The sequence below is a fragment of the Balaenoptera ricei genome, chromosome 9, assembly GCF_028023285.1.
Source record: "Balaenoptera ricei isolate mBalRic1 chromosome 9, mBalRic1.hap2, whole genome shotgun sequence".
NCBI classification, from domain to species: domain Eukaryota; kingdom Metazoa; phylum Chordata; class Mammalia; order Artiodactyla; family Balaenopteridae; genus Balaenoptera; species Balaenoptera ricei.
Genome location: NC_082647.1, coordinates 52,906,116 through 52,930,433, shown reverse-complemented (window position 1 = coordinate 52,930,433; position 24,318 = coordinate 52,906,116). Strand labels below are relative to the sequence as shown.

Genomic DNA, 24,318 nt, shown 5'->3' with positions numbered 1-24,318 from the left:
AGGCTATGATGCCATATCTTGGGTAATACAGCTGTTTTTTGGGACCTTATCAGTGCTCTAGGAACTAAACTGTCAGATGGGGTTGGGGTGATGGGGAGGAGGGATTGGAAGAAACTGATACAGAAATGCTTTTTACTGTATTTCCTGGAGTTGATATTGCTATGAAGAAGTTGGAATATGTATTCTTTGAGATTTGGAGGCATTGTTTTTGAAGTGTTTCTTCAGTTATAAAATCTAGTTTGCATTAAAAATATTTTTTAATGTTGAACTAAGTAAAGGTTTTAGATTAGTTTCCAAAATTAACTTTAAGATATATCATGCTAAAAAAAACCCAAGAGAATTTTAGGGTTTGATCTCTGTAACACTTACACAATTTGTTTTTTACAATGAGTGAATTTGTTTTTAATAGGGAAAATTTGGCTGTTGGTGGCTTTAATTTAGGGTCGAATGTCAGCCTGGCAAAAATTAAGCAGGACCAGAAACTGATTGAAGAAAATGAAAAGCTTAAAACAGAGAAGGAGGTTCTTCTTGAAAGGTATAAGGCATTAGAATTGAAAGTAGAACAGACTGTCCAGGAGCTGCAGGTATGGTATGTTCAGTGGCGTAAGGTAAAGCATGACGAACTGGGAAATCCTTATATTCATTTGCTCTTATTTGTTTGTTTAATTTTCTGTCTCCTTTCCTTCCCTTCATCTCCCCACTCTTTATTCTCTCCTTTCTTTATATTTGTTTATAGATTTTTTTCTTATGCTACAAACTAATCATCTTTGGATTTCATTGGATGTTTGAGAGATTAATAATTTCTCAGTTACATTTCCTCTTATGTTCTTTAAAATTTTTAACTATGGAAATTTTCGAACATTTTATTTATTTATTTAATCTATTATTTATTTTTGGCTGCGTTGGGTCTTTGTTGCTGTGTGCGGGCTTTCCCTAGTTGAGATGAGCGGGGGCTACTCTTCATTGTGGTGCACAGGCTTCTCATTGAGGTGGCTTCGCTTGTTGAGGAGCACAGGCACGCAGGCTTCAGTAGTTGTGGCTCGCGGGCTCTAGAGCGCAGGCTGAGTAGTTGTGGTGCACGGGCTTAGTTGCTCTGTGGCATGTGGGATCTTCCCGACCTAGGGATCGAACCCGAGTCCCCTGCACTGGCAGGCGGATTCTTAACCACTGCACCACCAGGGAAGCCCCCTCAAACATTTCAAAAAGAGAGAATTGAATAATTAATACTTATGTATCCATCACCCAGTTTTTACAATTATTTAAATACACAGCAGTCTTTTTAAAAATCTATACCTCCTGGGTAATTTTAAAACAAATCCCATTCATAATATTTTAATGTATGTACGTTTGTATGTATCTCTAATAGAAAAGAACTTCAAAAAAGACATAACCATAATACTATTATACTTAAAAATTAACAATAATTCCTTAATATCATTTAATATCCAGTCAGTGTTCAGGTTTCCCATATTGTTCCATGAATGTCCTTTTACGGTTGGTTTCTTCTAATCAGAATTCCTGTTAGGCCCATACATTGCATTTTGGTTGATAGATCTCTTAAATTGCTTAATCTGCATCCTTGTGTTGCTTAACAGGCTCCTGTATCTCCATGTGTTTCCTTTTATGGTAGTTAGGTCTCAAGGTTTGCTCAGATTCGGGGCAGTTTTTTTCCCCCCAAGAATACTGTGTGGTTTTCAAATGTGTAGCTTTTTCTGATACTAAATATGTTATCCCAATACTATTTTCCAATTCTCTAACACCAGCTGGATGTCCTACAATGCATTTTTGATACTAAATACCAGGAGTTATCTCAGACTCCACAAGGTAAGGACTCAGTCCCTCAAGATTTAGCCCAGTTCAGGTACCAGCCACAAATCACATCCCAGGCTACCCACACTTCTGTCTGGCTGAGTATAAATTTGAGGGTTCCTATGACCCCACCCCCACCCCCTGCCCTCAATTCAGTAATTCTCTAAAACAACTCACAGGACTCAGGGAAATGCTATGCTTATGGTTACAGTTTTATTATAAAGGATAAAACTCAGGAACAGCCAAGTAGAAGGAAGAGATGCATAGGGGAAGTAATGAAGGGGGTGGAGATGGGGTAAGGGGTGGGGGGGGTCTCTGGGCCTGCCACTCTCCCAGCACATGGATTTGTTCACCAGTCTGGAAGCTCCCCCAAAGCTCATCATTCTGAATTTTTTAATTTTTTTCTGAGTTTTTTTTTAAATCAAGGTTTTATTACATAGGCCTGGTTAAGTCATTGACCATTGGTGATTGAACTCAGTCTCCAGCCCCTAGATTCATATGTGACATTCTTCAGGGAACTCTGACTCATAAATCCATAAATCGTGGGTTTTATCCATTATAACTATCCTTTAGCCAGGAACATCTTGCTAAGTGCATTTCAGAGATAAGGTCTCTTCCTCTTAGAAAACAGTCTGTTTTCTTTTTAGAGGTTTAGTTGACAAGGAGATCAGACTAGTCACCTGCCTTTTATTTTCTCTATGGGTGTCCTGGTTCCCTTCCATGAAGAGAGTAAATGGATTATAGGCCAGCTGCTTTACCTTTTGGAGATATAAAGCCTTTCTTTCAACCCTGGAAAGTTCCTTGGTATCTCTTTCTGGCCTATCCTCTCTTCCTCTCACTCAGGGCAACCATTCTTCTGATTTATATATAACCACAGTTTCATTTTCCTGGTCCTGTACTTCATATAAATGTAATAATCCTCTGATAAGTATTCTATTATGTTTGGCTTCATTCACTTAAAGAATAATGTCTGTGAGATTTATTGAGGTTGTGTTTATCAGTAGTTTGTTCATTTTTATTGCAAAGTAGTGTTCCATTCTATCAATATACTGCAGTTTATTTACTCATTTTCCTATTCATGGGCATTTAGGTTGCTTTCAGTTTTTGGCCATTATAAATAAAGCCACTGTGAATATTCTTCTACAGGTCTTTTTGTGGGTATATGGATTCACGTATTTTGGATTATATTCTTTCCTCAGCCACGTCTAGTCTACTGATAAGCCCATCAAAAGCATTTTTCATTTCTGTCTACAGTGTTTTTGATTTCTGGCATTTTTTGTTTGTTTCTTTCTTAGAATTTCCATCTCTCTGCTTACATTGCCTGTATGTTCTTGCATGCTGTCTACTTTATCTGTTAGAGCCCTTAGCATATTTATCGTACCATGTTTGAAATTTCTGGTATGATAATCCCAGTATTCCTGCCAGATCTGAATTTGATGCTGATGTTTGCTTTGTCTCTTCCAACTGTGTTTTTGTCTTTTAACATGTCTTACAAAATTTTTTTTTTTTGATAGCCAGGCATGATGTATTTGGTGAAAGGAACTGCTATAAATAGGAATTTAGTAAATGTGATGATTAGGTGTGGGGGAAGGAGAAGCGTTTTATAGTCTAAAAAGACTAAGAAGGTCTTTTAGTGAGCCTGTGCCTCTGGACTGTGAATTTCACACTTGCATCTGGATTTCTCCCCCACTCCCTTTAGAAAGGACAGGATGGCTAGAGTGGGCTGGATTTGGGTATTTCCCTTCCCCCAGGTTAATTAGGCTTGGATAAAATCCTAGCAGGTAGGCTCTGTTTAAATGGTTTCCCCTAAGGGCAGATCTTGTTAAGTACAGAATGTTCTAACATATTTCAAAATGGTTCCTTTTCCCCTCCTCCTGCTGGAAGCTTGAGGGGATTTACTGTGAGAACCTGCTGGAGATCCAGGAGGTAAAACTCACAAAAATGTGGGGGCATCCTGATGATGGGGTCCCCCTGGTGTTTTTAACTTTCAGTTGTTCATACTGAGCCTCTAGCAATACATCAGTTACAGTTGCGGCTTCCCTACTCCAGACTTCTTCCCTGGGCGGTGGGGATTGCTGCTCCAGAAAGTTTTGAGTTTCCTTTATTAGCCTGTCTTGTCTTTCCAGTTGTGCCTTGTGATCTTACCTCTGTGACAAATCTAAGAAGAATTGTTGATTTTTCAGTTTGCTCAACTTTTTACTTGTTAGGATGGACTGGTGACTTTTCTTCTTACATGCTGGACTGGAAACTGGAAGTCCTTAACATTTTTCAAGAACTAATTTTTGCTTCTGTTGATTTTTTTTTCTTTATTGTTTGTCTCTATTCTACTTTATTGTTTTCTTTACTTATTGTTATTATTTCCTTCCTTCAGGTTGTTCTTCTAGCTTCTTTAGATGGAAATTTGTATCATTGTTTTATTTTTTATTCATATCATTGTTTTTAATCTTTTGTTCTTTTATAATGTTTAAAGATTTCCCTTTAAGCATCACCTTACTTGTAGTCCACAAATTTTGATTTTTTTTTATTATTTAATCAAACATTTAAAAACTTCCCATTATTATTATTTTTTTTAATCACGAGCTATTTAGAAGTGTGTTGCCTAATTTCCACATATTTGGAGATTTCCCCCCAATATATTTTTGTTACTGATATTTTATTTTCTTAGCATCAGAGAGCATACTCAGTATGGTTTCAGTCCTTTTACATTTATTGATATTTGTTTTATTATCCAGCATATTGTTTGTCCTTGGAAATGTTCTGTATGCTTTTAAAAATTATGTGTATTCTACAGTTGTGTGGTGGAGTGTTTTATAAATGTTAGTTAGGTCGAATTGGTTGATAGTATTGTTTAAGATTTTTGTATCATGACTGATTTTCTGTTTACTTGTTCCTTCAGTTACAGAGAGAGGAGTGTTAAAATATCCAGATATTATTGTGGTTTTGTATATTTCTTCCTTTTGTTCGGTCAGGTTTTACTTTGTGGTTTTGAAGCTTTGTTATTAGGTGCATTCACATTTAGAATTGTTGTGTCTTCTTGATGAATTAATTCATTTGTCTTTATGAAATATCCCAGTTTATTGCTGGGAATGCTCCCTGTACTGAAGTCCACATTGCCTGATATTAATATAGCAATGTTTGCCTTGTATATAGTTTCCATCCTTCAATTTTTATCTGTCTCTTTATATCTAATAAGTGTTTCTAATAAGCAGCATATGGTTGAGTCTAAGCTGTTTTCATCCAGATTGATAATCTCACATCTTTTAATTGGAGTGTTTAGCTAATTTTCATTTAATGTAATTATTAATGTGGTTGGGTTTAAGTTTGGCATCTTTTCTATTTGTTTTATTTGTTGTTTGTCTTAAAAACGATACTAATTATTTGTCATCTGAGCTCCGGTTTTTTTTTTTTTTACAGGTAGATTAACAATAAGTTTAAGACAGTTGAGAAATAAACTGAGTTGACATTTCTTTTAGATTTAAATGATTCTTCAGAATTTTATAGTTCTCATCCACATGTATTTCATTAGCAATTTGTACTAAAAATTTGCTTTTATGGAGTCTTTGTAAAGCATTAAACACATTTTCAAAGATTCAACAACTTTTTATTTTCCCACTTCTGTTTCTTAGATTTATGTAATTTTTGGAGTAATTATCATAGCAATTACAGTAGATATAAACAGATTTAAGAACAAACATAACTGCTTCTTCATGGTCATCCTCCTCAGCAAATGGGAGCAGAAGGGCATGAGCATTCCCAAATGTAACTTACTATTAATCAGCATTCAGTATTGGCTCTCTTTTTATTTAACTGAAGCATTGGAGAGAATGTGAACACCAGAGAGCATGTTGTTTAAATACTGAGTAAAAGTTCTGTGTTTAACTATGTAATACCTGGTTTGTAGTATAATTGGAATAAAATTGCTAAGTCTTTATCCATATTACTGCACTATACATTATTTTGAATAATTATATTAGACATATTGTTAAGGTACCACTCAGAATCAAGGAGTTTAACCTAGCTTGGGTCAAGGAAATGATGTTTTTGATTCTTTTATAATGCAGAATGACATCAGACTTCATCAGAAAACAAATTGTCATTGATTATCATTTGGTTTTTAAGGGGATCCTTTATTTTTCTTTTTAAAATCTAAGTATTAAGACATATAATATGTGAAATTTTGTTTTTATTTGGTTTCTTATTAGGTTGCAATATAAGAGTGTCTCATCTGTGTGAAGGCAGAAGACTGGAATAGTTTATCTTTTTCAGATCCTAGCTAGCAGGGAAATCAGTGTTTGTTGTCCTGTCGCCTAACATTTTTTAGCCTTTAAAATTTTAATTACACCTAAAAATCATTTAAATAACAGTAGAAATACAGTTTCCTATTTCGGTCTAACTAAGATGTATTTGTTCTTTGCTTCAGCAAGAGAAAGCAACTACCATGGATTTGACTAAACATTTAGAAAGTACTCTGAAGACTTGTGTAGGTACCAGAATGAAAAATCTGGCAGCTAAGGTTGAAATATTGAAAGAAATTAGGTAGGTAAAAGCATATTTTTAAGAAGGATAGTTTAAAACAAATGCTAATTAGTTGGTGCTTTGTTTTGTATGCCTGCCATTTTTGCTTTGTAACTTAATCTTTGTATTTTTATTACTTTAAAGAAGGAAACTAAAAATAGTTACTCCTGAGACAAATTTTATATTGTTTTTGTTAGTGTTCTGTTGTCACTATGTGGCATGATAGTGTCCTAAAGTCATCTATGAGAATGAAATTAAAAAGTCAACACAACTTCTAAGTGGTAGTTTGATGAGAAACTACTATGTCCTCTTGTTTTGCTTGGGGTTATTTTCAGTCCTATACTGAAACTATAGATTTCAGTAATCTAAATTAATTATACTCCGTCTAAAGAAAGAAGAAAGTAGTCTTCATGGAGTTAGAAGAAAAGTGATCTTCATGGAGTCAGAAGAAATTGGTTAGCAAGTTTTGTACAGAGTTTATTCAGCATATCTCAGACTCTATATATGAATTATGTAGGTACTTTATAGAGGATTGCTTTATTATTGGTTAGGGATAATTTTTCACCCTTTTCTGGAATGTGGAAAAAATAGTTCTCAAAACAACCTAGTTCTCTTTTTGTGCTATACATACAACTTAAACCAGTAATTCATTTTCTCATGTACTTTGAAACACTAAGAAGATGTTGCCCTGAATTAATCCTGCACATTCATCTTTTGTCCAGTGGGAATTTATATTCTCCAGTATAAATCCATCAATCGGTATCTGGTTTATAAGTTTCTAAATAGTTTGAGTAAATTAAGTCTCTCTAGAGCTTAATCAACTTTTAATGCACAACCAAAAATTCAAGTGACTACACTTGCAAAGCTGTGAGATTGACTTTGGACCAAAACAGTTCAAAATATTTTAACCCATATTTGAGGAAATAATGTGCTGTTAGAATGGTGGCAGTCTAACTGGAAGCTAGAAAAAAGAAAATGATGGGCCTTGTTGGTTTTGCTATTTGGTCTTTCTCATTGCTTTTTTTTTTGGCTATTTTAAAAAACTCTGCAAATGCTAGTCTGCTTATTAAGGTACAAGGACTATGTGCCTGTCATCTTGGTACGCAAGATTGGCTTAAGTATAAAATTTTACAGAATTATTTATAAATCTAATTTAATATCATTTAAAATCTGCAGACTTTTGAAGTTGTCTTCTTATATAAAGCTTTTTGGAAAAGATATTTAAGTTTTTTTCTCAATCAATTATGTTTTTAATTAAAAGTTTGTATCAAAGTTATTTATGGTTTTATATGATTTTAAAAAGTACCTCTTCATAGCCAGTGTTGTAAATAGTAACTTTAGACCATTCGTATTTAAGTGTAATTTTTTTTCTCACAACACCTTTAAAATTTCTTGATCTTTTCCTTTTTGCTGTTTTAATAGATGTGTCAATGCCAATGTTCATTTTGGAAATGACCTTTCAGATGCTATACAAGTATTGTATGAAGACTGCTTTACTATCCCAGCTTCTTTGAATGAATTAGAGATAATTTGGGCAGAATACTGTCTGGCTCAGGAGAAGATTCAAACTTGTCAGAATGTGGTGGGTTAAGAATTTTTCTCTATGATGATTTTTATCTGTTGAACATAAGGAGATAATGTCTTTCAAGAAAGCAGAAGGACTGCAGATATTGTAATGATACTTTATGTGAAATCTTTAACTTTTACAGTATCTTCATATTAATAATTTGATTTCTTTTGTTGCCTTGTAAGAAAGGTAGGATAGATAAGTAGTGATTGTGGAAAAAGGGTTAATTAACAAAATCTTTTTCCCTTTTGCATGAGAATTTACCTCTCTCTGTTCCCTTGGTAATTTGATGAAATGGTATTTCAGTCATGTTACTGGCAACATTGTTTAGGTAAAAATAAAACCCCTGATTGGTAAATTGTATCTGGACTGGGAGGAACTGTAAACTACAAATACTTGCAACTGGGCATACCCCTTGAGGGACCCTGGCAGCTATACCTATAAGAGATGGTGGCTTTTGAGGGACATGAGGCTTGTAAGCCAGAGTGGCTCCCACAACTGCTAATGTGGATCTTTTTTTAAAGTTTTTTATTTATTTATTTATTTATTTATTTATTTATTTTTGGCTGTGTTGGGTCTTCGTTTCTGTGCGAGGGCTTTCTCCAGTTGCGGCAAGCGGGGGCCACTCTTCATCGCGGTGCGCAGGCCTCTCACCGTCGCGGCCTCTCCCGTTGCGGAGCACAGGCTTCAGACGCGCAGGCTCAGTAGTTGTGGGTCACGGGCCTAGTCGCTCCGCGGCATGTGGGATCTTCCTGGACCGGTGCACAAACCCGTGTCCCCTGCATTGGCAGGCAGATTCCTAACCACTGCGCCACCAAGGAAGCCCGTTAATGTGGATCTTGTCTTCTGGTCTGAGTGGCGTGTTTTATGCTGCATTATAGGAGTCTGCCTTACTGTTAAATGCTATCTAAGCCATCCATATGTGGGTAGGGGAGGGATATGATGAATGGAATATTTCATGTGACTTCTTCATTAGTGTAGGTAAAAATATATTTATTTCCTCTTGGAATTTTCTTTAGTTTATTATATTGAGCTGAATGGAACTCCTTGTTTTTCATATAAAGATATTTGGTACAACAATCATAGCTTTCCATAGTACCTATGAGCCCTAAACTTGTGTTTGGAGTTGTCCTATCTTAAGTATCGGTGGTTTCTGCCTCTGGGGATTGTACCCTGAAAGTCTTATTCCCTATTCATTCTAGGTTGGCCAGTTGGCAGCCTAACTGGCTCTGAATGAGAAAAGTAAACAGAATAACTAGGCCTTTGAAAATGCCAGGAATGTTTAATTTGGATAAGGGATTCGATTTGGGTTATTTTACATATTAGACCTTTACTGGTCACTTCTGATTATGGAAGGAAAAAAAGTCACAGAAGTAATAATTTTTGAATCTGTATGAAACACAGGCAGTGTTATAGATACTTTATAAACTTTTTCGTACACAAACTTTTAAAAATGGGCACTTTTGCTCCTCAGGAAACTGAGGCCCACAGGGTTTAAGGAAATTGTTCAAGATTACGTAGTTCTAAATGTTAATATGGAATTTGAACCCAGGTATGTCTGATTGCAAAGTGTATTCTAGTTCCATTTAAACCATACTGCCAGTATTAAAATACTTCATCATGTATTTTCATGTAGTAAGATGAAAAGATGAAAAAGGACTGCTTTTTAATTTTTGTTTTGTTTTGTTTTTGAGCATAAGAAAGTGATTTATCACAGGGAGGGAAAGGGCTTAGTATATACATAGGACTTGGTATTCTAGTAGAACAAATGTGATTTTTTTTTTTGAAGCAATTTATTTCCACTACTGCTGATGTTTCAGGACTTACTTTTAGGCTTTATTGCCCTAAAGTTCATTTGACAGACTGAAGAGTAGATTATTGGATAAATAGAGAGTCATAATTGTCCCTCAGATAAAGTTGTAATTTTATTTCCCTTCTTGTACTTAATTTAGGTCTTAGTATTGTTATTTTCATTTATATATTTCGCACAGTTCCTTAACTTGATTGCCCTGTACTTTTTTTTTTTTTTTTATAAATTTACTTATTTATTTATTTTTGGCTGCGTTGGGTCTTCATTGCTGCTAGTGGGCTTTCTCTAGTTGCGGTGAGCAGGGGCTACTCTTTGTTGCCGTGTGTGGGCTTCTCATTACGGTGGTTTCTCTTGTTGCGGAGCATGGGCTCTAGGCCCATGGGCTTCAGTAGTTGTTGCACGTGGGCTCAGTAGTTGTGGCACATGGGCTTAGTTGCTCCGCAGCATGTGGGACCTTCCTAGACCAGGGATCGAACCTGTGTCCCCTGCATTGGCAGGCGGATTCTTAACCACTGTGCCACCAAGGAAGCCCGCCAGGTGTATTTTTGATGAAAGAGATTCTTTTCTTTTGTCTTTATAATTAGTTATATAATGGTCTGGTTGAGCTTACACAAAAAACAGTATTCTAACATTCAGGCTTTTAAGTGTATGTGCCAGACACTGTTACAGGTAGTAGACACATGCATTTGTTTAAGACGTGGTCCTATCCTTCTATCTACCTTGGGTATTGGCCGGATATATAAATAGATAGTTTTAATATAGTTTGGTAAGTACTATAACAGAGGTAATGCACAGCATTCTTGGATATCTCTCATATCTATTTCCAAACATAGCCTTTTGGGTGAATTGGAGGTTTTATCATGGTGGAGTTTAACTGAATCTTGAAAGATAAGTAGATGAAGGAATTGAGGGTGGGCTGAGAGTGGGAAGGAGACAGTGTGTAATTAGCCATAGACACTTGTATAATTTTCTTAAGAAAAGCAAAAATTTTATTGTTGCAGAAATAATGGGAAAAGATGAAGATTAACAGAGCAGAATTGTTGAACGTAAATCTTATTTCTAATTAAGGGAGAGAAAACTCTTAGTCAGTTTGGTGATCTAAGGAGACAGGTGTTTGTCTGAAATGTTACTATGTTTGGAGAACGTAATGTTAAATTTTACTAACTTTAAGAGATCAGTTTTTTTCATAGAGGTCAGTGTGTAAAAAAAACACCTGATATATTAATGATGGTTATTCTTTTTTTCCTTCCTCCAGAATGAAGGGAATATTTTGATAGCCAAAAGAAATGAAGTACAACAGAAGTTGTACATGGCAGTAGAAGTTTTTATTCTGGAAGTTGATGAGTTACCTCTTAATAAACGCTTGAAAACATTACAGGTTGGAATTTTAAAAGATATAAAATATACATTAAAATATGTTTATCATTTGAGAGGTGAAATTAGCATTTACCTTTAGACTTCAGATAGTACTGATGGCTGCAAAAGTTTTTCTTTGATAAATCCTAGTTTCTTTTTAATGGTGTTAAAATTTTATATTGATATATTTAATGTGTTTATGTATGTATATGTATTTATCCTGCAAACAAGGTAAAATGATCAGGCATGTCAGGCTTGCTAGAGCAGCATTCTTTGGGAAAACTCACAGAGACAGGAGCAGTAGCAGGCAGGTGAGTCCCTGTTACCCACTGCATTCTAGCAGAAAAGCTAGTAAAGCCATATGTTAGAGTTAGGGAGAGGGATCCTGATCCTTGAGTTATAGGGTTTTTAAGATCTGTGATAGGGGATGGAGTACAGTAGCTGTATGATGTTGTGGAACCTTGTCTTTAGTCCTATCCTGTCAGCTCAGAAATGACTAATTTGGAGTGAATGAGTGTGACAATGTCATTCCACCTATTAACATAGTCTTTCCACTTATTCAGATCTTTTATTATGTTTTTTAATGACGTTTAAAATTTTTCTCCATAGAGCCTCATGCATTTTCTTCATTTAACTCCAAGACATTTATACTTTTGATTGCTTTTGTGAATGTTATCTTATTTTCCATTTCCTAGTTATTTTTGATGGTGTAGAGGGATACTATTGATTTTTATGTATTGATGTCTCTCTGGCAACTCTGCTGAACTCTCTTTTAGTTTTTGTCAGTTGATACTCTGAGCTTTCTGTGTGGTCATATCATTTGAACACAATAACCCTCTTCTACTCCTTCTACCTTTTATGTATCTTAGAATTTTTACTGTTTTTGTCAGTATCTTTAATACCAAGTTGAATAATAGCTGTCTTGTTTTATACTGTAGGGAATAAGCTTGCTGGAGAATTGGAGAAAAGGATATTCAGGGACATCTGGGCACTGTCTCTTTTTGTCCACCTAGATGAAGATGTAGTTTTCATATTACTGTGTATGGTTCAGGAGCCATTGGAGCCCTGGTTTGAAACATTTTCTTAAATGGAATTGCATAAATAGTATAGGTTATTCCAGAATGGTGAAGTGAGCTTTTCATATAAAAGGATAGTGATGAAAGAATTCACCTGTCTGCATTGCAGCTTCTACTTTACCCTGTAAAGGTTTATTTCTTCTCATTAACTGTTAGAAAACAGAGGTAAAGGATCAGCAAACAAGGTCATTTTTAAAGCTCTTTTCTTTTTAAAGTTTAATCTTAAAAGAAGTTTTGCCAAATCTGGTTTGTCTCTCTTTCTACTATTCCCCTCGGTCACCAGTTTATTCTTTTTTTAAAATTTTTCCTGGAGTATAGTTGATTTACAATGTTGTGTTAGTTTCAGGTGTACAGCAAAGTGAATAAGTTGCATATATACATTCTCTTTTAGATTCTTTTCCCATGTAGGCCATTGCAGAGTATTGAGTAGAGTTACCTGTGCCATACAGTAGGTTCTTATGAGTTATCTATCTTATATATAGTAGTGTGTATATGTCCCCCTACCCAGAATCATATTTTTCTACATCTGTAACTCTATTTCTGTTTTGTAGATAAGTTCATTTGTACCCTTCTTTTAGATTCCACATATAAGCGATATCATATGATATTTGTCTTTCTCTGTCTGACTTCACTCAGTATGACAATCTCTAGGTCCATCCATGTTGCTGCAGGTGGCATTATTTCATTCTTTTTTATGGCTGGGTAATATTCCACTGTATACATGTACCACATCTTCTTTATCCATTCCTCTGTTGATGGACGTTTAGGTTGCTTCCATGTCCTGGCTATTGTAAACAGTGCTACAGTGAACATTACGGTGCATGTATCTTTTTGAATTATGGTTTTCTCCAGAGCTACATGTAAGTGAATGAAATTAGAACACTCCCTAACACCATACACAAAAATAAACTCAAAATGGATTGAAGACCTAAATGTAAGGCTGGATACTATAAACCTCTTAGAGGAAAACATAGGCAGAACACTTTCTGACATAAATCACAGCAAGATGTTTTTCAATCCACCTCCTAGAGTAATGAAAATAAAAACAAAAATAAACAAATGAGACCTAACTAAATGTAAAAGCTTTTGCACAGCAAAGGAAACCATAAACAAAATGAAAAGACAACTTACAGAATGGGAGAAAATATTTGCAAATAAAGCAACTGACAAGGGATTAATCTCCAAAATATACAAACGGCTCACGCAGCTCAGTATCAATAAAACAAACAACCCAGTCAAAACACGGGCGGAAGATCTAAATAGACCTTTCTCCAAAGAAGACATACAGATGGCTAAAAAGCACATGAAAAGATTCTCAACATCACTAATTATTAGAGAAATACAGATCAAAACTACAATGAGATATCACCTCACACTGGTCAGAATGGCCATCATCAAAAAGTCTACAAATAATACATGCTGCAGAGGGTGTAGAGAAAAGGGAACCCACTTGCTCTGTTGGTGGGAATGTAAATTGGTACAGCCACTATGGAGAACAGTATGGAGGTTCCTTATAAAACTAAAAATAGAGTTACCATGTGATCCAGCAATCCCACTCCTGGGCACCAGATTATTCTTTAAGCTTCTCTTTAGTTTGCTGAAAAATAGTTTGATTTTTATTTATATTCTTCAAGTAAATACTTAAGAAATATAACTTATACTTTGATAATGAGGGTCAAAGAAGTGAAATGTCATGATTTTGATTTCCTCAGCATTTATTGAGATTTTTTTTGTGGCCTACAATACACGGTTAATTTTTCATGACTGTTCCTTTTAAGTTCAAAAAGAAAGTATATTCTAGGTTTTCTTTGTGTGCAGTTTCTGACCTATAGCTATTATTTTAAGCTTTAATCTTCTGTATCTTTGCTTAGTTTTTGTATCTGATCAGTTTATCAGTTTGGGGATATTTTTGTTATATATTCTAGTTAATATATTGTTATATATTCTGGTTCTTTAAATTGTTCAAAATATTTCATTGCTGTATTGTTGAGTGTTAATGAATTTGTGTTTGTTATGTATTTTAAACTGTTATGGAACATTATTTTTCCCTTAAGATGTTTTGGGATAAAATTTTATTTTTGTTTTCATTTAAAATTCTTATCCCACCTGTCTTTCTGGTTAATATTTGCTTTATATATATTTTCTTTTTTTCTTCCCTTTATTTTAAATGTCTCTCTTAGACAACAGACTAACAGATCATTTTTAAAAAGAGTCCAATGTGTAAATCTGCCTTTTGATGGGTAGCTTGATTTATATATTTATAATTACTGTTTTATTAGAACTTTTTTCTGTGATTATTTTTGTGTTTCTGTTTAGCATGGTTTCTTTTTTTTCTCCCTTTTTTTTCACCTTCTACCCCTGATATCTTAGAACATTTTCACTTGCCTCTGGTGTGTCTTTTTGTCTGTCTGTATCTCCCTCCCATGAATCTAACAACCACAATTGTTGTCTAGGATTTGACTCACAGATTGTTACAGATATTGTATATGATATCTCAAGTAACAGACTTTAGAGTTATTTTCCCACTCTTATTTATTTTGTAAATTATTGGATATCTTTTGGTTTACTCTGTATTGGAATACTTTCTTTGAGAGTACTTTCAAGGAGGGCTTTGAGTGGTTGACTTTGTGAGGTAGTAAATGTCTCAGGATATTGTATTTAAACAATTTAAATATTTAAACAATTGCTTACATTTAAGCTCTTTAAACAATTGTTTAGTGACCTACAAAATATTAGGTCCATTTTCTCTTTAGACCTTTGACAATAATAATCCATTGTTTTCTTATTTCAGTAGTTGTTGATATGAGACTGATTTTTGTTCTTCTGTTACCTTTTTTCCTCCTGGAGCTTGAACATTTTCTCTTGACTTATTTCCTAAATTGCACTGAAACATATATAAGTTTAGATTTAATCTGAAGGCAATTCAGTTTGAGGTTTTTCTTTAACTCTAGGAAATATTTGATAATTATTTCTTAAAATACTGTCCCCCCTGCTCCCTCCCACCTCATTTACATTTTCTTTCTTTCTGAGACTTCTGTTAGATGGATATTTAAACTTCTGTTCTTTACATATTTTAATTGTTCACTCATTTTTTTCTATCTTTTTATCCCTTTCTTTGTCTTTTTGGAAGGATCCTTGACTTAACCACCTAGTCACTAATTGGTTCTTTTGCTGTATTTCTTCTGCCACTTAACCAATCCCTTGTGTTCTTTATTTCAAAGATTATTTCTTTCATACTTATATTTCAGTTGGTTATTATTCATAGCTACTTGGTTTTGCTTTATGTTTCCAATATTCTTTCTTTCTTTGAGAATATTTGTTATGTTTATTTTGAGTTCTTACTATTGTCTAGGCAACTGATTTTGCTTCCTTTTTATAAGGTGGCTTAGTTTATTATATTTCTTTCAGAGTGCTTGTATTATTCACACATTTCATCCTCCCCTGTACTTCCCCTCAGGACCTCATATTCTCTTGAAGAATTATAAGCTGCCTTAGTGTGCTGTTGTATACATATGTGATAGTGTGGTAATGGGACCTAGGGAGGGGTGAAAGCTTGGACCATAACTTCAGAGACTTCAGATGGGTTTAGGGAATAGGATGGGGTTGTTACTCAGAACTTCTAGGGTTGCAGACTGGGCTCAACTACTTCCTATTGGCTTTTCTTCTAGATGATCTTACTCTTCAGAGGACCTCCCAGTCATGGGAGGAAAAGAGCCACTGCTCTTTTCCAGGGACTGCCACCCTTGGGTGTAAATGCTACCAGGTGTTCAGGGCAAAAGGGAAGAAAAGAGAGTGCTTGGCCAATTCTTTTGTATTGGTTATCAATTTTTGCCTCATCTAGGTTTCTATACTGTACTTGTATAAATCCATTGCCTCTTGCTTGTGCTGCTGCCTTCCTGCCCAGTGTGAGGGAGAAAGAAGGGCATATGAAGACAGTTCTTTTCCCACAGGATATTCTCTGCTGTGGTACAGGCCTTCTCCCACTTGCTATGACCGTATTCATTCAGTGCTAAGCACCAGCCATCCTCTCTCTTTCCAAGGGTTTGTCAGAGTTTTGTGATAAAAATTTCTGGAATCTATTAAGTTTTCCTCTTGTCTCTGTGACATTTCTAGAGTCTGATTCCTAGAGAGAGCCATCAAGCTCTTTTGTCTCTTCTAGTCCTTTCTAAAAATGCTTTTAAGTGCATACACACACACATATATATATGCTTAATGTCTTTCCTTAATTGGAATTATTTGAATATTTTGGTGTTTTTATTTTTACTTAGCAGTAGCTCTTAGAAACTTCCATATCAGGGCAAAATAGTAGTGATTCTTACGTAAAGTCAGAGAAAAGAGGATAATTTCTACTTGATTAAAAACCTAAGAATATAAAACCTTCTATTTATAACCTTAATGAACGTTTACTCTTACAGTCCAAATAAATCACCTTATAGGTAGTTTTATGCTTTTATGTCTAATTATTCTAAATTTTATTTATAAAAAGCTCAAAGATAGGGATTCAACGTACTACTTTTCTGTCTCTCAGATTCTAATATGGTGCTTGAATCCTAATAGAAAGTTAATAAACTTTAATAAACAGAAGTATCTCTTTGCAGGATTTGTCAGCCTCTTTAGAAGCAGTATATGGACAGGCCACAGAAGGGACAAACTCTGAAGAAACACTGAAGAAATTTTATGACTGGAAGTGTAATAAAAGAGAGGAGCTCACCAGTGTTAGAAGTGAAACAGAGGTTTCTCTACAACATCTTGTAACGTGGTTTCAGAGTACCTTAAAGGTAACAAGAGCTGTTGCCGAGTGGTGTCATAGCATAAACCGGGGAATATGTATTTTTAAATTGTCCACATGTAATTTACTTCTTTCTGAGAGAGGGAGGGAGGGAGAGAGAGATAAAAAGGAGAAAAAATATTAATGAGAATATGAATGAGAATGCTGGGATAGAAGAGTGAGGGATTTACATATTTACATTCTCTGTTTAGGACATATATGAAAACAACTTCAATCAAGTTACAGGTGTAAGATAATATCAGTGGAATTTATTACAAGTGTAGTGTATATTTTACAGCTATAGTGTAGAGATAAGAGTATGTGCTTTGAGGGTAGTAGAGCTTTCCTCTTTTTGGTTTCTTTTTTAGCAAGACATATGTGTTTTAACATTAGTTGGCTAACTAGCCATGATTACAATGTTGTTTAGCAGTGTAAGTCTTTTAAGTTTTAGTTATCTTAAATATCCTAAAGATACCTAAACTAAATGGGGAATATTAGTCTCATTTGATATTAGATATTAGAAAAGGTGTCTTTTATATCTTCTTTTTTTTTTTAGTTCTTAATTATTGTGAAAACACAATGTAATTTTCTAAAAGGCTTGGAGGCATGTGGCTTTGTGTAATGTACTCAGAACCCTAATTAAATTTTGGCCTAATTTTGTTATTGATTCTGTGTTCTTCTGTCTGCTTTACATCCTCCTGAGCAAAGGGAAAGACACCTATAGTGTCATTTATCTCTCTGTGTGAATGATTTCCAAATATGCAGTTCTAGCTTTGTCTGGGGAAAAAAAAATCTTTAATCTCCTGCTACTTCTAGAACTCTTCATTTTTGGTGCTTTTTATGGATACATTAATGTAACTAAGTTATTTCTTTGTCTTATTTTGTTATTGATCATAATTGTCTTTCCATTTAGGTTAATTATCTGTTATCCTTTTCTTTCATTTCCATATCCATTTCCCAAATCTAGACCTCCATAAACACAAATCTGAACCTCTGAAAGCCGAGTGACTGCTTCTGACATTTATGTTCTGTATTATAGTTTGGGTCCCTGATGTCATTCTATTTAACACCTTATCATAAAGTCTGTTTCCTGATAGAAAGTACCTTAGTTTTCCTAATGAGATGGAAACTATCAGGGTTTAATTTTTAACCTTGAATCTTCATATTCCTTAATGCTAGTGGGTCATCATTAAGTACCATGTACAGTCATACCCCTTCTTTGTATAAACGCTGATATTGTCTGCCCACTACCTGTCAGATTTAAACTTGCTCCCTGAGCAGTCAAGGTTCTTTACCAGTTTTTAGTCAGACTGCGTCTTTTTCTATTCCCCCAAAACATCTTGGTCTTGTCCCTGTTTTTTCTCATAATTTTCCTCTGTATTGTCCTCTCATCTCTCTTAATCACTAATTACCTTAACAAAAATCTGTGTTTTCTTTAGGCATGTGAGGTGTGTATACCTTTTCTTTCCGGTGCGTAAGTTTTGTGAGGGTAGTACTTTATGTTTCTTGTGTTTATTTCCCCCTCGTTGCCCAGTACATAGGTTAATGCTCTGCTCCAGGTATAAGGACACAATACTAATTGAAATAATTAAATGAGATACTTCATGTTTTTTATTTTTGCAAACGAGGCCTTTGATCTATCTGTGGAAGAATCACTGACTTCTGAAGACACAATTGGTAATATTGATGAAATCCTAGAGAAGACTGAGTCAGGTGTCTGCAAAGAGCTGGAGATGTCTCTGACTGTGAGTATTGATATTCTTTATTACTGCTTCCTTTGAAGCAAAGTGGTTTCCTTACTAGGTAGAGAGTGTTAAGACTAGTCTTAGCTTTCTTCGTAAAGGCCTATTTGAGATAGTAACACTGTCAAGTTCTAATCCAAATACAGTGCGAAGTCTTATTCTTCCACAGGGTGGTATTTTGATTTTAGTAGGATATTTCACATGAAAAAAAAATCTAATGTTTAATTCTAGGAAAACAACTCTTAATCTGAGTGTATCAGCTTTCTTTAGCACTTGATTCTTGAGTCCATCATACGCAATGACTGTAAGTGTAAGATAAGGCTCTTTAGAGTTTGTGAAAACTTGAAATAAAATCTGGGAGAGCTCTTGGAAGTGGATACACAAGTTTGATTAGTAGCTCCCTTTCCCTACTGTGTATACTCTCTTTTGCTGTGTAAAGTTAAAAGTTAGTGTATTTTGTAATGTTAATATTGCTCACTGGAACTCTTAACCAGTTTTTCAGGCTGCTTACCAAAGTCTCATTGGTTATGTTCTTTATTTTGCTTGTTTCTCTTTACCTTTTGTGATTTTATAAAGATTGGCATTAAAAAATACACATTACTATATTTCCCTATTGTCAAATTGTCCTTATTTAGATGGTTTTGTCAGGCTTGATTTTAGAAGTGGTTGTTAACAGATATCTAAAAATAAAGTGTTGAAGTTCTGTATATTGTTTAGTTCTTACATTTAGCATAACAGTATCCCTGATTTCCTTTAACACTCTGCTTCAGACAGCTTTAAGTATAATAGCGTTATGGGAATAAAATTTCCCATATGAACATCTTTGACATCAATCTCTCTTCTCCCTAGAAAAATATCTATGTTTAAGAAATATTTTGAAATAGATATAGAAGTTCGTTAAGGGTATCATTTTAAAGTGTATCCATTGTTATCGAAGGTTTTAACTATTTTGTATTCCTTTGTATATAAATCTGTGTGTATGATTTCATTTAGGAGCAAGGTGATGCAGACAAGGAGATCACTTTAAATACATATAGTCAAGTAGTACAAAAGATCCGTTCAGAGGAAAGGCTTATTGCCACAGTACAATCCAAGTACAAGGACAGTGTTGAGGTTGGATTATGCTTTATATTATTGGTCTTATATACTGATGCTTTGAAATTTTTAATACTTAAACTTTTCTCAAGTAGTTTAATACCCAGTGTGTAGATAAATTATTTACTATTGCTAGAAAAACACTATAGCCATTGTTAGCTGGTATATAATTAAATTCATCCTATAGTGGAAATGGCATTTCACTGATATAAATATATTGAGATTGTTTTATTGTCTTAAATCTTTGATTTTCTTATGTCCTTTAAAACATAACTTTTATCATTTTCTTTTTGCCTATACAAGTTTACAGTAGAAAACTTGCTATATACAGAAAGATAAGAAATAAAAACATTGATTATAGTCCCTTTTGCTTAAGAGATACTCACTGCTAGTTTCAGAGTATTTCCTTTGTGAATGGTGACTTATATGTATGTATGAATATTATGTGCACTGCATCATTTTGTAAACTGTTTTGAAAATGTTTTCTTCATTTAATTGTGTATTATGAACATTTGCCCATGTGATTTATAATTCTTGTATACTGTCATTTTGAGTGACTAGAACATCATCTCTTGCATAGATGTACAGTGTTATTTAACCTTTCATCTATCAGATGTTAAGGTTACTTCCATTTTTTTTTTACCATAAATAACACTGTACATAATCTTTGTACATAATATTGTGTGTGTATTTCCTCAAATAGAGTCCTGAAAATTGTTAATTACTAAGTCAAAAGGAATGAACATTCTTAAAACTTGATACATATTGTCAAACTACTTTTGGGAAGGGTAATTTCAATTTACATCCTCACTAGAAATTCAATTTGCATTTTCTGTAGCAAAGTGTGTCTCACTGTGTGTCTCAGCTTGAAATATTTTTTCCCTTTGCTTCTTTGATTGCTAGAATGATACTCTTCTAAATAGATATGTGGATAATTAAGAAATCAGTGGGTAGAATTGTCTTGTTGAAAATTGAAGAATTTCTTATTTCAATCTGAACTCAGTAAATACTAGTTGAATCTTAATAGAGAATTAATGAGTGGTCAGAAAGCGACTGTTTGATTAATATTGTTGTCTCTGTGTTGAAAATATAACAACTCTTTCTCTCAGTTTAAGAAACAGATTATTGAATGTTTAAATAAGAGCCCCAATGTGGATCACTTGCTGTCCATTAAAAAGACACTGAAAAACTTAAAGGCTCGACTGAGATGGAAATTGGTTGAAAAGAATAATTTGGAAGAAGTAAGGAACAGTTGGTTCTTACTGAACTCTGTGTGTACCTCATTTTATTTATGCGTAAGAGTAATGCATAAATACACTCTTTAAAATTATTCACATTTTGTTTTATTTTTCCCTTCTGTGTTTGTGTTTAAATAAAATTACTACGTTAATAGTGTAAACATTTTCCCATGTCATGAAATGTTTTTAAAAAACATTTTACGTGGTTGCCTTGGTTGTTAGTAAGATAAGCATTTTCGAATAATTTAAAAAACTGTTGATATGGACTGTTATAATATCTATTAAAAACAAGCCTACTACATGCTGCGAGGTGATGGGGTACTCCCCCAAAGGCAGAATTTTGTCGTAAAGATCAGGATGTCTTTTGTTAGCTCTCTTTTTAATGGCTGGACATACTATTTCTTGCAAATAGTTTAAGTTGTTTTCATATTATAATAGAACTGGAAGAATTAGGACACTTTAAACTGGACTAAACCTCCTTCTTTAGTCTTGAAACTTTGTGAATAAACTGGCATTCTTTGTTTCCTTGAACAAAGAATTTACTTATCAAAGGGATTCACGTTATATCTTAATCCAACTTGAGTTAGCTTTCTTCCTCATTGGAGCATTTAAGCATGGAGTGGAGCTAATTTAATAGTTAAAATTTTTCTAGTTTTATCCTATTCTGGGCTGTGGGAAATGGGGTCTTTTTTAGTTTAATTTTTTAACTTTTATAGAAACATCTAACTTTGAAAACATGTACCTTTTAAGGAGGCTTGTTAATTATCTTAGAGTTTTATGGAGTCTTTGTGAGTCCTACATTGTCTTTCCTGTAGTAGACATGCCACATGTTTACTAATTTTTTAAAAGTCAAATCTTATGTAGAAAAAGGTTCCAGGGAGTTTAATTGTATTCTGGTTCCTATTCTTGACATTTACGTTATGGTGGCAGTTGGTCATCTTAGAGAAAATGTACAGCAAATTAAGAGATAAGAAAAATCTATGTAATTAACTTTATGACTTTATTTTTATAATTCCTTTTTGTAGGTTTTGGAAAAGTCAGGATTAGAATAAACTAATAAATATTAATTCGACAAGTGTTAATGAGAGATTGTTATGTGCTAGGTATAGAAGGATATGTAGAAATCAGACAGAGTGATTTGCTGTAGAAGTTGCATTAATTCTTACTAGGAAGAGTTGTTTTGAGTCTACTTTCATACGTCTGTAAGGTCACTTTTTTCTTTCTGATTAAAGTCCGATGACCATGATGGATCTGAGATTGAGGAAATAAAACAAGAAATAACTCAATTGCGGAATAGTGTCTTTCAGGAAATTTATCATGAGCGGGAGGAATATGTAAGTATTCGATTCTTTGAAATTTTGAATTAGTTTTTACTGTAAAAATTGAATTCAAATATCCATATTTATGAAGTGTACTATAATCAAAAGATCAGAGATTATATTGGCATAGTTAAATTGGTATAGTAATGTTTGTGAATTTAGAAATTAATTTCTGATGACAAAATAGTTCATAACCATTGTGCCAAATGTGAAAATTACAGAAAAGTATAAGGAAGAAGAAACATCATCTGTAATGTTCTCACTCAGTGGTAACAGTAGTATAATCACATTTAACTTTTGAGTTAACTTCCTTTTAGTTTTCTTTCTGCTTGTTTTTACAAGAATCGAGATTATAACAGACACTTTTGCATATTGCTTGTTTTCTGTTGAAGATAAAGCCTAAAGATTTTTTCCTTTATTAAAATCTGTATGAACATCATTTTAGCTTAAAACTGCAATGAAAACATTAATAGGGCATCATAATTTAGTTGAAGAATATAACAAAATAAAACTACTGGGTTGGGGGAAAGTTCTACCATGAATTTTTGTGACTTTGGAAGAGTCAGTCAGCATATTTTGTCTTTAAAATGGAGAGAATATTGTATTTTATGTTTCAGGGATGTTATGGGAAAGAAGTAAGATAAGAAACAATGCCTCTGAAAAATAAAAATACTATGAAAATAGTAGGCATTTTAAGTGTTATGCATTATTTAGCAAACTTATCTGACTGTGTGTGCTTCATTGTTCACCTTAGGAACCTTGGATAAAATAGCTATCTCCCAGGAATGTGATAAGTATCTAGAAGTTTTACTGAATAAACATGTGATAAGTGACTTTTCTAAGGATCCTCAATTGACACATTTGCTTCAAAGTAGCTTTTGCAGAGCTACATGTTTATTATTCCTTTCAAGGCTTTTATGATTTTTTTCTTCCTAAAATGAAATAGCTATTATTTTAAACTGTTACTGTGTTCTGTTTTGTTCTGTGTTTGTACTGTGTTCTACTATTTTGAGAAATAGTGACAATTTTATGACTCAAATTGGTTTTTCATCACACTTTTTCATTTTAGCTTGTGAGTATGGACTTTGACCTTAGGCAAGGTTTTGTGCCTGTATATGTATATTAAGCTTAAAATTGGTAATTAAGTTTTTCTTCTGTTAGTAAGATGGTAATTTAGAACCAAATGACTCTTGGTTTTTGTTTAATATTTCTTGTAGTAGAAGGCAAAATCAGTGATTATATATTTTATGAGGTTATATATATATTATTAGATTATATATCTTGTTAGATACATAATAAGGGAGATACCAACATGTCACAATTGAATATATATTGATCTATAATAAAAATATTTTTAAATTTAGGAGAAGCTGAAGAGCTTGGTACAGAAATGGTTCCCTGAGCTTCCTCTACTTCATCCTGAAATAGGATTACTTGAGTACATGGTAAGCTTTGTTTCCTCTGAGAATTACTATTCTGCAGAGAGTGTTGAAAAGTGATGACATTAAAATTATGTGTTATGGGCTTCCCTGGGGGTGCAGTGGTTGAGAATCTGCCTGCTAACGCAGGAGACACGGGTTCGAGCCCTGGTCTGGGAAGATCCCACATGCCACGGAGCAACTAGGCCCGTGAGCCACAACTACTGAGCCTGCGCGTCTGGAGCCTATGCTCCGCAACAAGAGAGGCCACGATAGTGAGAGGCCCGCGCACCGCGATGAAGAGTGGCCCCCGCTTGCCACAACTAGAGAAAGCCCTCTCACAGAAACGAAGACCCAACACAACCAAAAAAAAATAAATTAATTAAAAAAAAATTATATGTTAGTGTTAAATTTATAATATCCTTACTTTATGAAAATGTTCCTGAGGAATGGTTTTTAGGTATTATTAGAACTTTTCTCAAGACTGTCTTTAATACTTGCATACTGTATGTATATCAATTTACATGTTTTTAATTTTTATATCAATTTTTATATCAATTTGCATGTTTTTCTTTGTTTTCTCTTTTCCTCATACCCACTCAATA

The 24,318-nt window shown here is 34.0% G+C and overlaps 1 protein-coding gene across 2 annotated transcripts in view; it reads left to right on the top strand.

Moving 5' to 3' along the window:
- STK31 (serine/threonine kinase 31) overlaps nt 1-24,318 on the top strand; it is an 87,034-nt gene that overhangs the window by 17,797 nt on the left and 44,919 nt on the right. For both annotated transcript variants that reach the window (XM_059932755.1, XM_059932756.1), the window contains exons 7-16: nt 410-584; nt 6,230-6,345; nt 7,747-7,906; nt 10,957-11,079; nt 16,732-16,911; nt 18,530-18,646; nt 19,637-19,756; nt 20,848-20,979; nt 22,209-22,310; nt 23,660-23,740. In XM_059932755.1, coding sequence (XP_059788738.1) covers nt 410-584; nt 6,230-6,345; nt 7,747-7,906; nt 10,957-11,079; nt 16,732-16,911; nt 18,530-18,646; nt 19,637-19,756; nt 20,848-20,979; nt 22,209-22,310; nt 23,660-23,740 — 1,306 coding nt within the window. The remainder of the gene's footprint in view (nt 1-409; nt 585-6,229; nt 6,346-7,746; nt 7,907-10,956; nt 11,080-16,731; nt 16,912-18,529; nt 18,647-19,636; nt 19,757-20,847; nt 20,980-22,208; nt 22,311-23,659; nt 23,741-24,318) is intronic.